The 15,669-nt window shown below is 35.3% G+C and overlaps 1 protein-coding gene across 5 annotated transcripts; it reads left to right on the top strand.

Annotated features, from left to right (window-relative positions):
• Window positions 1–932: 932 nt before the first annotated feature.
• Window positions 933–15,098, top strand: GBSS1 (UDP-Glycosyltransferase superfamily protein). 5 transcript variants are annotated; one of them, XM_089809836.1, is made up of 15 exons: window positions 933–996; window positions 1,175–1,283; window positions 8,311–8,735; window positions 8,972–9,052; window positions 9,210–9,308; window positions 9,467–9,556; window positions 12,296–12,359; window positions 12,476–12,576; window positions 12,670–12,779; window positions 12,868–13,111; window positions 13,259–13,435; window positions 13,651–13,842; window positions 14,187–14,273; window positions 14,406–14,534; window positions 14,643–15,098. In XM_089809836.1, exons 3-15 carry the CDS (start codon window positions 8,349–8,351, stop codon window positions 14,757–14,759), a joined length of 1,878 nt encoding a protein of 625 aa, XP_089665962.1. In that variant the 5' UTR covers window positions 933–996; window positions 1,175–1,283; window positions 8,311–8,348; the 3' UTR covers window positions 14,760–15,098. The 5 variants fall into 5 exon arrangements, with proteins under 5 accessions (XP_089665962.1, XP_089665960.1, XP_089665964.1 ...); XM_089809834.1 differs by having other exon boundaries at window positions 1,175–1,287; XM_089809838.1 differs by having other exon boundaries at window positions 933–1,026.
• The last annotated feature ends 571 nt before the right edge of the window (window positions 15,099–15,669 follow it).

Here is a 15,669-nt window from a genome sequence, read left to right as displayed (position 1 = left end):
ATCTACATACCATTCAAGCTATGGAGGGGCCAAATTGCAACATTTATTAAATAAATTAATAAAAATCATATCTAAATTTAATTGAATAGATGCAAACAAATTACCAAATCAAGTACAATTTAACCCATCTACATAATCCCACTTGCTTCCATTAAAGAAACAAACAAATCCCCACCGATTCCACCATTACAGCTATGTGAATTGAGAGATCTGCTTAGGATTCAATTTTGTTGAAATCCAAGAACAAATGTAGACCACCAAAGGCCCTAATCAGATTCGACAGCCTCATTTTGTCACTTTTATTTCAATCCACCGCAATTTAGTCTTCGTCCTTCTCAGCCGGACGTGGACGGTAAGCGCAGCCGCGTCTCTACGGCCCACCAACACATATATTCATGAAATTCACTCACTTTCCCATCACATTCCCCAAATGCAGCACCTTATTAATAATATCAAATTCGATCCATGCGACATGTGACTTTGTTTCCTCCCGATCCCGAGTTCGAATCCTCGCCGCGCATTTCCCTTTAGTAAAATCCCGCATCTCAAGAGAAAACGATCCTCGTATCTGTCGCAATTTCTCCTCCCGAAAAGGGCAGGAGTTCGAATCCCTCGGAAGTCGGCCCGCTAGAACTCCAAAGTGGCCCACTCCCAGTCCCTGCTCGTGCCGAAAAGTCGTGTAAAAGGACACGCCAAACGAGGTTTGTCTGGGAATTGTGCCCAGCGCTTTATAGACCGTCCATTCCACGGCAGCGAACCCCACGCCGGCGGCTTCTCCGGAAAATTCTGTCGAGATTCCGATCCTCTTCCCGGTCGGTGAGAGCTAGTCCGTAGAATTACAGCCCCCAGTGACTACTCGACACGTGTACCTTCCCGGCGCTCGGCTCCAGATCTTTTGGCCATAAATGTCGCACTTTCTTGTCTGAAATCTTGCATCTTTTCGGCCAGACCCGCTCTTCAGGGGCTTCGAAGATTCATCATCAGTCTCAAGTCGAGGTGAGTCGAGTTGAAATCATTCTGCATCAAGTAAAATTCCTTCGCCAAACCTTTGAATCAGTAATTTGGGCGATTGATTTAGTTATTTCGGGGATTTTCGGAGCTTTTAGACTTAAATTTTTGAGTAAAAAGCAGTTAAGATCTGAATTTGATAGTTCTTTCGTTGTTTGCTGTTCAGGCCGTTTCTTCGAACCGGGGAAACTAGTGTGTTGTTGTGGACTGTGCTTGGCTCCTAATTAAAAGAGGCGCATATTTTCGTGGCGATCAAGAGGAAGATCATCGAATAAGTAGGTATGCATCTTAAATCGTAACATTTCTGAGCTAGATTCAACTTTCCCGTGAGCCGTTTTCTTATAAACGAGACCACAATTTAATGGATTGATCTTGCACAACTGCTTGTCGACTGTTCATTTTGGGAGTGGGCTTCACATGAACAGTCAGTGCGGTTTTGTTCAGTGCAAGCGGTTTTGTTCAGTTCAAGTGGTATATTTTGGTTGTTTGCTTATAATATTCCAACTGAGTTTATAGAATTCATTACGACTCTTTCACTCCATTCATTCTTATAGGTAGAAGTAACAGTCTAAATAAGACGAATTTTAATTATTTTTTATAATACTTCGCCTTCAAGCAATGAAATTATTTATCAGATATATTCGCATTAGCACTCCAGAGCGCTAATTGACATCGTCTTAGATTTGTTGTTGAGAAGTGTAAAATGTGGGAAATGAGTTAAAGAATTAAACAATCATATGTATAAGTTTATTTGTGTGGGACCATACATTACAGACATTGAATTCGATGTATCAGCTGTTTACCAAAATATTATATTTTATTGGTTTCATTTATGTATAATAGTATTTATGTTTAGGTCGTAGAGTTTTCTAGTTGAAAATGTGTGGTAATTCTGATAAACGAAGGGTAGTAGGAAAATTAAGTTTTAAATGGTCAGTTATATGTTAATGGGTAAATCTAAAAAATGAGTGGGTCGTCAATGGGTCTTTGGTTTCTAGTGAAGTTGAAAGGTTTTTAAAGAGTCCACCAGGGATCAAGTCTTGATGAGTGCTTGAAGCCATGAAAGTTAAGTCTAAGAGGATGTTATTGGGTTGACTACCATAGAACTATGTAAAAGTTGTGAATGAAATATTCTTGCATATGGTTCTATACTACCATAGAACTATGTAAAAGTTGTGAATGAAATATTCTTGCATATGGTTCTTATATAGTTGGAAATAATGAGACTTGCATAGTCCATTCAAGCATTTGATTTTCTAAAAGTTAAGAATATAATCATGTGAAATAAACAAAAACAATGAAAGAAATCTTCATGATAATTTGTCTCACCATGCAAATGAAGGGGTGTTTTGCATAAGTTTAATGAACATGCTAAAAAAAATTCAAGCAAATGATAAGACATTATTATTATTACGAGAGTAGTAGAGGTCTCTTTTAAGTTCATTGATAAATGGGTCTACTATAAAGTTTGCATTATTTTAATGAGACTCACTAGAGCATTTTAGGTCCATGTATAGGGCACAATAAAGGGGTTTTAATAAGGAATGTTTTAAGATTGTAATGATAGTTAAATAAAAATTATTAGATTTTTATAAGTCATTTGAATTTAATTTATGAACTTTTGATTATGATTGTGTATGTATTTTCAATATCAATATTTTACATCACATTCTATTATTCTTATTATATATTTAAGCGTCAACTATTTAGATCACATTCAAAGTGCGATCTAAAATGTTGATGATAAAAATACATACATAATTATAGCAAGAAGTTCATACATTAAATTCAAATGAAATTTAATCCATTTAAATTCAATCATTTCATTTATGACTTTGATATTTTTAGCATCAACATTTTGAATCAAACTCTTGTGATCCGTTATCAGGATGGGAGAGAGTACAAAATATGTAAAATCATAGTCATGATAAGCGTTGCTAGGAATTTTGTTGTGTGTAAAAGTAATGATCGACAAGGTAGATATAATAGCGTGACCATCAATAACTTGGACATCAATCTCACATGATTGATAATGGGAATAAAAGTGGTCACAATTTTTTTCCTATATTATTTTCACGTTACTTGAACATTTTGATAATCACATGTTTATTGCCGCCTAAAAAGACACAACTCGAGAAGATATATAATGTTTATTAGTTCATCATTTTTAAACTTAAAATTTAGTATCATTAGAGAATATGATTAATCAAGACCAATTTCTAAGCAATAGGAACTAATGGTTCAAAAATAAGAACCACCATAGAGACTATATTTCAAAAGCTTTTGTAATTGATGGTAAGAAAAATAAAGAAACTTTTATAGTCCACACTACAATCATTTGTTTTTAAACATATAGTAATAGTAATATAAGACTATCTTGTACTTCTTGTGAGTAGTTCTTGATTGTGCTACAAACACAAACAATATATACATATCTTACCATCCACAAAATGTGAACTTCTAATCTCTCTTTTTAAAGTACATAGTTCTCTTCCACCTACTAAACTAAACAAAACTATAACACAAACACTTTAACAATACTTTAAACCATATAATATAAATTAAAACACTTATTATAAACTAATAACAATAAATTTTTTAAATAAAATTCCCTTAATATGTACATACAAATTTTCATATTTACAATGATAAAATTAAATATAAGCATAGGCCATGGTCTAGTCCCATTATTCAAAGAGAACTTTATTTCATCTTCCGAAATCCCAACTTAAAATTTATAAGGAGACCTTTGAGCAACCAAAAATGAAACTATGTAGTTTACTCTTAAAAAGCCGCTTTAGTCAGACTCTAGAAATCTCAGTTTAATAGGTTCTCTTTTGGTCACCTAGACCATTGGTCTAATAGACATCATTAAAAGTTTAATAGGTTCTCTTGTAATAGGTTTTTTTTGGTCACTTAGACCATTGGTCTAATAGACATCATTAAAAATATTTCATTGTTGATAAAGCTAAAAGCTCCTCTTAAAAAAGGGACTCCACGAACGTACAAAATAACTCGATATGTTGTTTTTTGAACCGAAAAGTTCCGTACCTTCAGAAAGGGACAACGAATAGCCGCTAGAATCCAAATACATTATAGGGGAATTTTATAATTTTATTGTAGGGGTCCTTTTCCTCACAGACCATTTGCCGTTAATTTTTAGACTTTCCGTTCACGTTTAATTTGCATTTTGATTAGAATTCCGTTCTACTATCTGTAAACGGAAGCAAACGACACCATTACATAATCTACTATCTCCACGACGCGTGTCCAAGGAACAGCGATAAATAGCAGGCCTGTAATTATGTAAACCCTGGACGGAAAATTGGGAACATACGCAGGGTGAAGAAGATAGGAACGGACAACGAAGAGCAGGCATTCTTGATCAGGTCAGGCAGTGGCTATCCCCGCTATTTTTGTTGATTTTCCAGAAATATTTACTGTATGCATCTAAAATTACTTCTAGGTGTTACAAATGGTGGCGGTGATGTCTTGATTAAGTAGTGTCCATTTTGGAAGTGGACTTGGCCGAGGCCTGGTTGTAACAAGAAAGGATGAGGATGAAACCTTAAAATCTTGCAAAATGGCTGGGCTGAAGCATTGATCAAAGGATTGCATTCTGTCGAGCAGAACTTTACTTAAAAATCGAAATATTTCTTTGATCAAGTAGTTTTTAAGTCTACAAGATCCGCCGGCCAGAAATAATCAGTGTCGAGTCTGTCGATTGTATTGAGCAAAACGTTTCTCAAAAATCTAAATATTTCTTCTGTTAAGTAGTTTTCAGGTCTGCAAGATCAGGCAGCCAAGAATTTTCAATGCCGACTATAGCGACGAAAACGTTTCTGAAAAGTACGAAATATTTATTTTATTAAGTAGTTCTTGAGTCTACAAGCGAAGGCCGCCAAAAATTATGAGTGTCGAATCTGTAGATTCTAACGAGGAAAACGTTTCTACAAACTTCTTTTAAGAGTAAATATTTCTTTCGTTAAGTAGTTTTCAAGTCTGCAAGATCAGGCAGCCAAGAAATTTCAGTCTTGATTTTAGCGAGGAAAACGTTTCTTAAAAATCCGAAATATTTCTGATTATGAAGTTTTCATGTCTAGAAGTTCAGGCAACCAAAAATTATCAGTGTCGAATCTGTAGATTATACCGAGGAAATGTTCCTTAAAAAACGAAAAACTTCTTTTAGGAGTAAATATTTCTTTTGTTAAGTAGTTTTGGAGTCAACCAGATCAGGCAGCCAAGAATTTTCATTGTCGGCTGTACCGAGGAAAACGTTTCTTAGAAAATCGAATGATTTCTTTTATTAAGCAGTTCCTCTTTGTCTACAAGATAGGCCACCAAAAGTTATCAGCGTCAAGTCTGTAGATTGTACCGAGGAAAACATATTTTAAAAATCGAGATGCTTCTTTTAAAAGTAGTTTTAAAGACTCCAAGATCAGGCCACAAAGAAAAAATTTTTAGTGTCGACCGTAGCGAGGAAAACGTTTCTTAAAAGTCGAAATGTTTCTTTTCTTGAGTAATTCAAGTCTACGAGATCAGACTGCCTTGCATTTACTGACAATTTTTTTCTGGAAAATGCATTTAGTTTTCTTTCCAGAATTCTGGTCATCAAGATTGTGCAGTCAAGACTTATAAACATATTTTTTAAGAGGAAGAAGATATTTCTTCGTTTTTCGTCTCCAAATGTTTTTATTTGTTTATTTACTATTGTAGAGTTCAAACTGGTGACATTATCACGGGAATTGGCTGCGACTTCCCAGCATCCAGCAGAGTTCCTTAAATAAGTAGTAAAGTTGGCTCTTACTAACGTAGACTTAGCTAAAATCAAAATTGGCGCTCAGGAAATTGACTATTTCGCTTGGAAACCTAAGCTTGTCATAGGGCCACTACTGTCAAGGGTAAATGAAAAATATTGTTACAGAGTGCAAGCTTCGTTTCTCAATATTTGACGCTGCATAGAGCGGAGAACGTTCACAATTCTCGCATTCATCAAGAGATTTTGCGAGTTTTTGTCGGAAAGATAGCCGTTAAGCCACTTAAAGTTGAATATATTATGTCTCACGAGGTTCAAAAAAATTATCATGTCATAATGCGGAAGAATAACCTTTTAGATACTCAAATTGCTTTATGATTGCATCGTCAGTCAAAAAAGGCAAGATCTAATATTCCGCGATCTCGAGCTGAGGTATTATATAAAGTGACAATGTCAGGAGCTTTACATTGCAAAAGGTCTTATCGTACCGGGGTTCCTTGCTCTAAAATATTCGCTAGTTATTAGTAAATGATAAAGGGTATAGTCTCGTTAAAGTTCAGATGCTTTTAAATCAAATGGTAATTTGCTTGCTACATCCATATAAACATTTATTATTGTTTTGACTTTAGTCTTAGCTAACCTTTAGTCACAAGTTCAAGTCCCACTGGCGGTAGGGTATGTACGCCTCGTTTGTAGCGCCAAGCGCCTCTCGAAAAAGAGTACGAGGTAGTCCCATATCACTGTCACCATGCGTAAACACAAAAACTATGGCATAGTGTCGTGGACTATAAAACCCCCTTTCCTTTTTCCTTTCCTTGTGTAAACCTGAATAAGAATGTTGTTGCTATGTGGTTTCCATAGACCGTTTGGCCCCGTGAACATAAATAAAATCGCGTTTTATTTATTCCTTTCTGTTTTTTGTAAGATATTTAGGATTACGAAACTTATTGAAGATTAAGGATGGAATGAAGTCTGCTACTTTGAAGCTTGGGAACTTAGAACAGGGTATTATGCTAATAGGCGCGGATGTTTAGATTTTACCTTTTTCTACGCCTGGTGACAGAAATTAATGATGAAGGGAATATTCCTGAGTGGTTACCTCATATTGAGTTTCTGAAGCCCAGTGCTTGTGTGTTGTCAAAAAAAAATTGACACAGGAATCCTTCTTACTTAGGAAATGTGTTAGTAATTTGCAAAAAATTAACATGTATATGCATTTGTCAGGATTGTTGCGTCAACATCTAAAAACATGGAAAAATATGACACTGTGGAAAACAATTTACTATTTTATGTTGTATTGAAGATGATGAAAATTTAACCGTTGGAGTTTCATGGTTTAGTAATCGGTTCTTGCTAAAAAATTTCATCTCTCAAGGCTGGGTGATCAGTGGCTAAGATCAAATGTCATGCTAATAATGCTAAGAGTATATTGGTCTGCAGGACCAAACGGACTATTTTGACAGTACAATTCTCTCTGAGTTTCCCCTGCAGAGTTTGATTTGGTAAATGTCTTTGTTGATCCAACTTTTGTAAATCTCGGATTCGTGCAACTGAAGTTATTTTGCAATCATTGATCTCTACTCAATACACTTGCCTAGGTAAATAAGTAATAATTGAAGTTCTATTCAATGGGAGGTTGGTAGCTGAAGCAATATCATGCGAGGTTTTGCTACTCATGCAACCTTTATGTGGAGTTTGTGGAATATTGTGAGCTAGATATAGATCAATCTAGTCTTTGAAGGGCAAAGAATTTACAGCTAAAATTAAGTGCTCAGGTATTCAGAAGTAGAGTGCCATTTAGGGATTGACAGATTATTCTAAGGACACGTATTCAGCAATTTACTAGGCAATTTCCAAAAATCTTGGCTTAGGAATTGAAGTATTTGGCAATTCAGATTGCCATTTAATCTTTCAATTCCTGAAATGCACAGCACGGATAGAAGTTTAGGTTTCATGTCATTTAACCTGATGTTGATTAGATCACGCTTATTCACTTTTGTAGTCACAGATTTCTAGTTCAATTCTTGAGAATGATGCTAAATAAGTTCAGACTTTTAGCTTTTAAGGAGTTTTGTATATTAAATTGCTGCATTAAGAATTTTTTTTTTTTTTTCTAGAAGTTAATTAAATTTCTTTGAAATATCACTACTACCCTCTCAATCTCTGCATAAAAGGAATGTTATGATTATCTTCTTTTGAAACTTCATTGTATCCTTGAAATAATGATACCCTCTCAATCACCATTGCGATTTTCTTTTTGGATTGGGAAGGAGGAAATGAAGATGACCACTAATGGAGTGTATGAAGATGCATTTTGCTTCAAGTTAGGACAACCCAACATCTTCTTTTGTCATTTAATTGTTAATGAATAATTGACATAAACCCAGTCAAAGTATATACTGTATAGAAATACAAACTCATAAAAGACCAATCTGAAAAGCATGGCCAAAGGATATTTATAATTTGGTTTCTTTCTATTGAGAAAATTTGTTTCTATTAAAGCTTGAAAGGGTTTTTGATTCAATATTATTTTTCTTTTGGTATAGCATTGTGATATCTCCCTTGCAAAGAGCCTGTCTACAAAATGGCTACTGCTACAGCTTCAAACTTTGCAGCATGTCCAGCTCACGTACATTATTCTACTGAAAATCGATCTTCTGGAGCTGCATTCTTTTCTAGGAACAGACAATGTGGCACTAATGTTTCCTTACAAGGTCAAGGTGCATCGTACAAGGGCCTGTGGTCTGCACAGAGTAGAAACTTTGGACAGTTTCGGGGGCATGCAGGAGCAAAATTTAAGAAAGTAGTGAGAAAAGCAGTGAGTCATGGTAATTATGTTCATAAAGGTCCAAAGGGAGTTATCATTTGTGGCACTGGAATGAATCTAGTTTTTATATCATCTGAAGTGGCTCCTTGGAGTAAGACTGGAGGTCTTGGTGATGTTCTAGGAGGATTGCCCCCTGCCATGGCGGTAAGCTTCACAGTGGAATACCCAAATTTTTTTTCTAATATTGTTATAAAATAAAACTTTCTCTTTCTTTCCTCAATTTTAATTAGTGTGCTTGGTGATGCAATTAACCTATTTGTGTATTGGTTCATTATGTTCTGTTTTGGAATTTCTTGCACTAATTTGAACAGGAAACTTGTAAAGCTCTGGAAGGTTAGCATTTAAGATCTACTAAAAAAATTAATCTGATCTTGTTTCAGGCACGTGGCCACCGAGTTATGACAGTTTCTCCACGATATGATCAGTACAAGGACTCGTGGGATACTAATGTAGTGGTTGATGTATGGAATTCACCTTGATCAATGTGTTTGTTATTTATGATTGGCAAAATGTTAAAACATTAATTTCTTTTTACCCTTACCAGGGAAAGATGATAAGATTCTCACCTTATGATGAATTAGATTCAGTTTGATATAACTGAGGCTATTTACATTGCAGTTGAAAGTAGGCGACAAAATTGAAACTGTCCGATTCTTCCACAGTTACAAGAGAGGAGTTGATCGTGTCTTTATAGATCACCCATTGTTCCTTGAAAAGGTCACAGCTTATTTTTATTTAATTGGTTATATAGATTTTTTAACGAAGCTCCATTTCTTAACATATATGTGAAGTAATTTAGACTTGTTGCTGTACAAAGTATAGGTTACTTGACAGCTTCTTAGAACTAGAGGTTCTCACTGAATTAGTATCTTCAGGTTTGGGGAAAAACTGCTGGCAAGATTTATGGGCCAGCAACAGGAGAGGATTACCAAGACAACCAACTTCGTTTTAGCCTCTTATGTCAGGTAGATTTTTAGCTGCTTCTGTCTGGTTCTTTGTTTCCTGGATTTAACACAAGTATCTGTCCCAATTGACTTCATTGAAATTTTTGAAAGAGCAGAAATGCTCTGCAAATAGCTACTTTAACTTCTAACCGTTGAATTTATCAATATTATAGCTTGACATGTTCATTGTTAATGTAACAATACACGTGCTTTGTGTTCTCACAAGACCCTTGGAAAACTCCTCTGAAACCAGTTATGCACAAACTAACCAACTGTTGTTCCCATCTTTCAAAATTGTCAAAAGGTTTACTGCAAAACACATGAAGCTATGACAACAAACAATGTGGCCCTTGGCCAAATAACAAGCTCTGATGCCAATGTTGGGAAATTAGAAAGTGTTGCATTCTATGAAAAGACTAGGACATTGGAATTACTCAAGGCAAAGCGATCAAATTTGGTTATGCTTGTAAAACCAATTCAATTTAGTACATTACTATTGTAGATACAAAAAGATTCCAATACCAAAAATTTCGGTGTCTAAAATTGTCAAGGTTTAATGTCTCAATGCAGTAACTTAGGTGGGTACTGCAGGCTTTATATTGCAGATTTCATTCAAACAATTATTGTAATTTTGTACACAATTTTCTTTACTCAGTTTATAATTCCGATTCTGGTATGCATACTCTTTCTGACATTTGTTTTTTGGCTAAAAAGTATGTGTTTGTTGAGTTATCATAGATTAGCTTATTCTTGTCAAGTCAAAAGATCAAAAATCTCATTTTGCGAAGGAGTCCTGTTCTAGCTTTGTACCCATACCTGAGAATAAAGAGACAGGAATTATCTTTATATTTAATTTTATATATTTCAATACAACTTTGCAACAAAGAAATGTGTGTCTTATTTCTTATAATTCTTTATAGTTTTTGCATTTTTTTTATATTTATAAATTTCTAATATATATATATATATATATATATTATGTCCATGTCTATGTATATGTATGTATATATCTACATATTTGTGTGTGTACACATAAAAACATACTCTAAAGCATCCAAACCTCCAAAACAAAATCATGTACCCTGAACTGGGTTCTCATACCTGCATCTGCATCCACGTCTAGAACAGGTAACTTAGCTTAAATAAAAAAATCTGTAGATTTTAAAATTAAAAGTGTAATGTTAAACAGTGAAGGTGTGCAAAATGACAATTCTGTTGTGAAAGAAAGAAGAAACAATATTTGATGTAGCCTTGCCAACTTGTAGTTTTATTCTGTTATGATCTTCATCCATAAAGTCCTTTTAGCTACTTGATATGGGAGTACAATCCTTGGGCTGAAACCTCTTTGACCAAAAGTCAAGGATTGAAGGGTATCGCTTATGCTAAATTTGTCTAGGGCATGATTTTGGTCTCGTCCCTTATGATGTTAGAGCCTTGTATTTGACAAGACTTGGTCGCTGGTGGGCTCATTAAGAACTATTCATCTTCACCAATAGACTAAGGTCGCATTAAAAAACTTGTGTTTTTCAAAGGTGCATTTAAGTTGAGGTGTTGAACCAACTTGACTTGCATGTGAATCTTCTTCAAGCCTAAGCATCATGGCAACCACATTATCAATGCACCGGCATTAAAACTAATTTGTTATCTCTTTCATTAAATGCGCTATCATTTCCTTTTAATTTGCATGGGCAATTTCAATGTTGACCACATGTAAATTTGTCAGTTTCTTGTTGAGTGTATTATGAATCTGAGGTTTGCTTTGGCAATTTCGTCTTACACCATCACTTCAAATGGCTGTTATTCATCGAAAATTTGATCCTTGGTACTCAATTTTCTTCCCAGGGAGTCAAATTCTCAGTAGTCTGACTCTCTTCTGTAAGAGATGCAATAACAATGGAAAATCGTAATTGCTCCAAGATTTTTCCAGTGGTCTTTGACCAACTCATTTTGCAAATGCTTCTTATTGTTCAGCATGACTTGTAATTCTTGTGCCTCGGTAGAATGGTGAAGAGGAATATTTTTAGCTATATGGCTTTTTGGCATTCCGTAAGGAAAATACTGAGAGTTCAAGGCTTCAAGCTTTGATATGCAAGGAAGCTTTGATCTCATTGCAACCTGAAGTCTAGCATAACTATTCCTTGATTGATGGAATGGAAACTTTTGTGTGATATTCTGAATTCATCGGCTAACTTCTTATTGCTCACTAAATGTGGAGCTTCCATATTTTTCAGTTATTTTAGTGATCTCTTCTCTTTTAACTCTTTGGTCTTGAGCAATTTGAAACCTTCCAATTTCGCACTCCATTCATTTTTCAAAATACTTTCACATCTAAAAATTGTTAAGATGAGTGTCTGGACCTGTTAATGATGGCCACTTGTGCCTTCTAACTTATCATTACTTGATTCAATGCTTCCTTTTCTGTTTACCGTGTTTCTTTTTGTTACAGGTTGTATAAGCATCCAGATATTACCCTTTATTGTTTATTGTTTGTTACTCTGGCAAGATTGTCTATATCCAGACCCTTTTTTATGTTATGGCATATCACAGTTGTAGTTGCTTATGAGAATGTAATACTTTAAATATTTTTAAATGTGTTCATTTGCGATTAAATCAAGTAAGAACTACTATTTTCCTTGTTCGGGGCCTTCTAGTTTCATTCTTAAAAATCTAGTTTTCTTGACAAGTTTCAAATATGTGAACCCATCTCTATGGAGAAAGGAGAAGCAAGTATAATATCTGTTTATGGATTTTTTTTTGCAGGCAGCTATTGAAGCTCCAAGGGTTCTCGATCTTTCAAGTAATGAATATTTTAGTGGACCTTATGGTAAGTTCAAAAATCTTCCAAGGTGTTACCATAATTTCATTCAGAGATTTATCTTTTTAACTCCTTGATTCTCACTTGCACTGGTTCTGACGACTTGAAGATTTTTAATTGGATAGGGGAGGATGTTGTCTTCATAGCCAATGACTGGCATACAGCTTTGCTTCCTTGTTACTTGAAAAGTATCTACAAGCCTGCTGGTTCTTTCAAGAATGCCAAGGTATTTCATTTTATAGTTGGATGTTTATTTGACTACATAGAGAGTCCTTTCAGTTGATTAAGGACTGAAATTTGATGCAATTGATGAACTCAGGTTGTATTTTGCATACACAACATAGCCTATCAAGGAAGATTTGCTTCCTCAGACTTTTCGCTTCTTAATCTTCCTGAAGAGTTCAAGAGCTCATTTGATTTCATTGATGGGTAATTCCTCATTGTTTGGTCTAATGTCTGTTTCAAAGGTTAATAGTTTCTATATATCAAATGCCTGAAAAGGTTCTTACTTGTACAGATACGATAAGCCAATACGAGGAAGAAAAATTAATTGGATGAAAGCAGGAATACTGGAATCTGATAGAGTTCTTACTGTGAGCCCTTATTATGCAAAGGAGCTTATTTCTGGAGAAGACAGGGGAGTGGAGTTGGATAATATCATCCAAAAGGTTGGCATTACAGGAATTGTGAATGGAATGGATATCCAAGAGTGGGATCCTTCAAAGGACAAATATCTTGATGTGAATTATGATGCCACAACTGTAAGTAAATGTAAAAATGAGCGAGTCCTTTCATATCTTGATTTTATTTTATTTTTGCACCAAATTGTGATTGATAAAGAGGCGAAGCAACAGTAAGTTTACAATATGTTGTTTGCAATATATATTAACAAACATTGGCTCTTACAGGTCCTTGATGCAAAACCTCGGCTAAAGGAGGCATTGCAAGCTGAAGTTGGGTTACCTGTAGACCCAGATGTTCCTGTCATAGGTTTTATTGGCAGATTGGAAGAGCAAAAAGGGTCTGATATTCTTACAGAAGCAGTTTCTCAATTTGCTGATGAAAATGTGCAGATCATAGTGCTTGTGAGTATGTTAGTCAATAATTTTTTATAGCAACATTATGAGAATGAAAGGGATGTATATGCAGATGTAGGTTAAGGAATGTTCCCTTTCAATGCATGACGACCTGTATAATCTAGTAAGAAATGAATCCAACTCTGGAGCAAGTTATTGTTCCAATGTGTTGCAAATAATCCTCTATTCATTAATTCTGTGACTCTTTTAATTTTCTAATCCAGGGCACAGGGAAAAAGTACCTGGAGAAGCAGCTGGAGAAGATAGAAGACAAATATCCAGAGAATTTTAGAGGAGTTACAAAGTTTAACGTGCCACTTGCTCATATGATAACAGGTGGAGCAGATTTCATGATTGTTCCTAGCAGATTTGAGCCATGCGGTCTCATCCAACTACATGCAATGCGATATGGAACGGTATGGATAAAATGATCTTGTCCAATTGTGTTTACGCATTTTTCTGATTTTCTTTCATGCCGACAGGCATTGAGAACTGTCATTTAAAGAGCATTGTTATGGGTTTTCTATCTTCTATAGAGATGTATAAATAATAACAAGCAATACATATGTAGAGAATAGTAGGACATCAGAGTTTTTTTCCCCTAATCTGATGTTCCTATTCAATCCAGTTGAAGTTGCTTATCCTTGCAGCGATGCGAAAGTTTTAACCAGGGATTTGTTGTACTGGTGTTGCCCTCTGTTGTATGTATGTATACCCCAAAATTGTATGATATATTTTCTTTTCTGCTGGTTACATGCAGGTACCTATAGTTGCCTCAACAGGTGGGCTAGTGGATACTGTGAAAGAAGGTATCACAGGCTTTCAAATGGGCGCTTTCAATGTCGAAGTAAGTGCCAAAGAAGATTTCTATTAAAGTGACCTGACATAAAAACGTACAAAATTTGCAATGGTCCTATATAATATGCATCGTTTTTTAATTTCGTATGTTAAATAAATGCTGAAGTTTGCTGGTTTACAGTGTGAAGAAGTAGACCCCACGGATGTGGCTGCCATTGCTAAAGGATTGAAGAGAGCTATTAAGGTGTATGGAACACCTGCTTTTGCAACCATGGTGCAGAACTGCATGGACCAAGATTTCTCATGGAAGGTGAGTGATTGAAAGCTACTAAGCACAGATATGATTCTCAGATTAACTTACATTGAATTCAATGAACTTGATCATTTACTTAAGTTGGGTTTGATTTCTTCGCAACAGGGTCCTGCGCGGCAGTGGGAGCATGTTTTGCTGAATTTGCAAGTTGCAGGTAGTGAAGCTGGTGAAGAGGGTGATGAAATTGCTCCTATGGCATTAGCGAACGTGGCCACTCCTTGAGAAGTTCTTCCCAGATGTCTCACAGATAGAAGTCTGTTAAGATTTGTAGGATTACCTGAGCAACAACAGAAATAAATTTGCTTTACTGCATTCTCTGGTGTCCCTCTGGATTAAAAAGTGTACAAATACTTCTAGGATAATTATACCATAATACATCGATTTCGGGTGTGGCCATGATCAGATACGCTTGGAATTTCAGTGCCAAGTGCACTTTAGTCAAATAGTTTGTGGCATTCCATATCTTAAGACTCAAAAAACTGCCTGTATCATATATGTGAACGGGATAATGAGACGTTATCTTACATAGACTAAAACTAATTCCAGAATTTTTAGATGTAACGGATTTCTGAGTTTCAGCGCGTATGCGTTTCCTTTAAAGTTCTGTTGTGTGGGCAATGCTTTTTTATTGCCATCCATGCCATGGCGCCGGCTGAAGTCTAGACCGAATGCACTAAAGACGATTATTTTCCTTCAAAAGATCCTCTAAATAGTCAAACACGCTGTTTTTTTTCAGACTTTTTAGATTTACAGCACAGGGAATGCAGATCATTCATGAAGAATAAATGTGGAGAAATCTATGGTGTTTAGATGTTTTCTTCATTTTTCAAAGTGTAATCTATCTAGACTATAGCGGCATCCCCAACCCCGTGCCATTGTCTTATTGAAGAGAGATGAAAGGGATTGCAACTCTAAAATCTAATTGCAGAGATGAAAGGGCTTGCAACTCCTATTAACATCTCTCTTTTTTCATTCAGATTAACATTTCTATTTGTTTCACACTTCAATTCCTTCACTTTGAATCAAGAAGTAGTAAAAAAAGAGTTCAATAATTATTCATTCAATCACAAATGGTTAAAGAGTCAACTAATTATTCATTCAATCACAAATGGTGGTTCACAAATTCTCAAAT

This window comes from Cupressus sempervirens, chromosome 11, assembly GCF_028749045.1.
Source record: "Cupressus sempervirens isolate cs-2001-9-10 chromosome 11, ASM2874904v1, whole genome shotgun sequence".
Lineage (NCBI taxonomy): Eukaryota > Viridiplantae > Streptophyta > Pinopsida > Cupressales > Cupressaceae > Cupressus > Cupressus sempervirens.
Note: the sequence above shows the minus strand (reverse complement) of the source record. Positions and strands in the feature narration are given on the sequence as shown.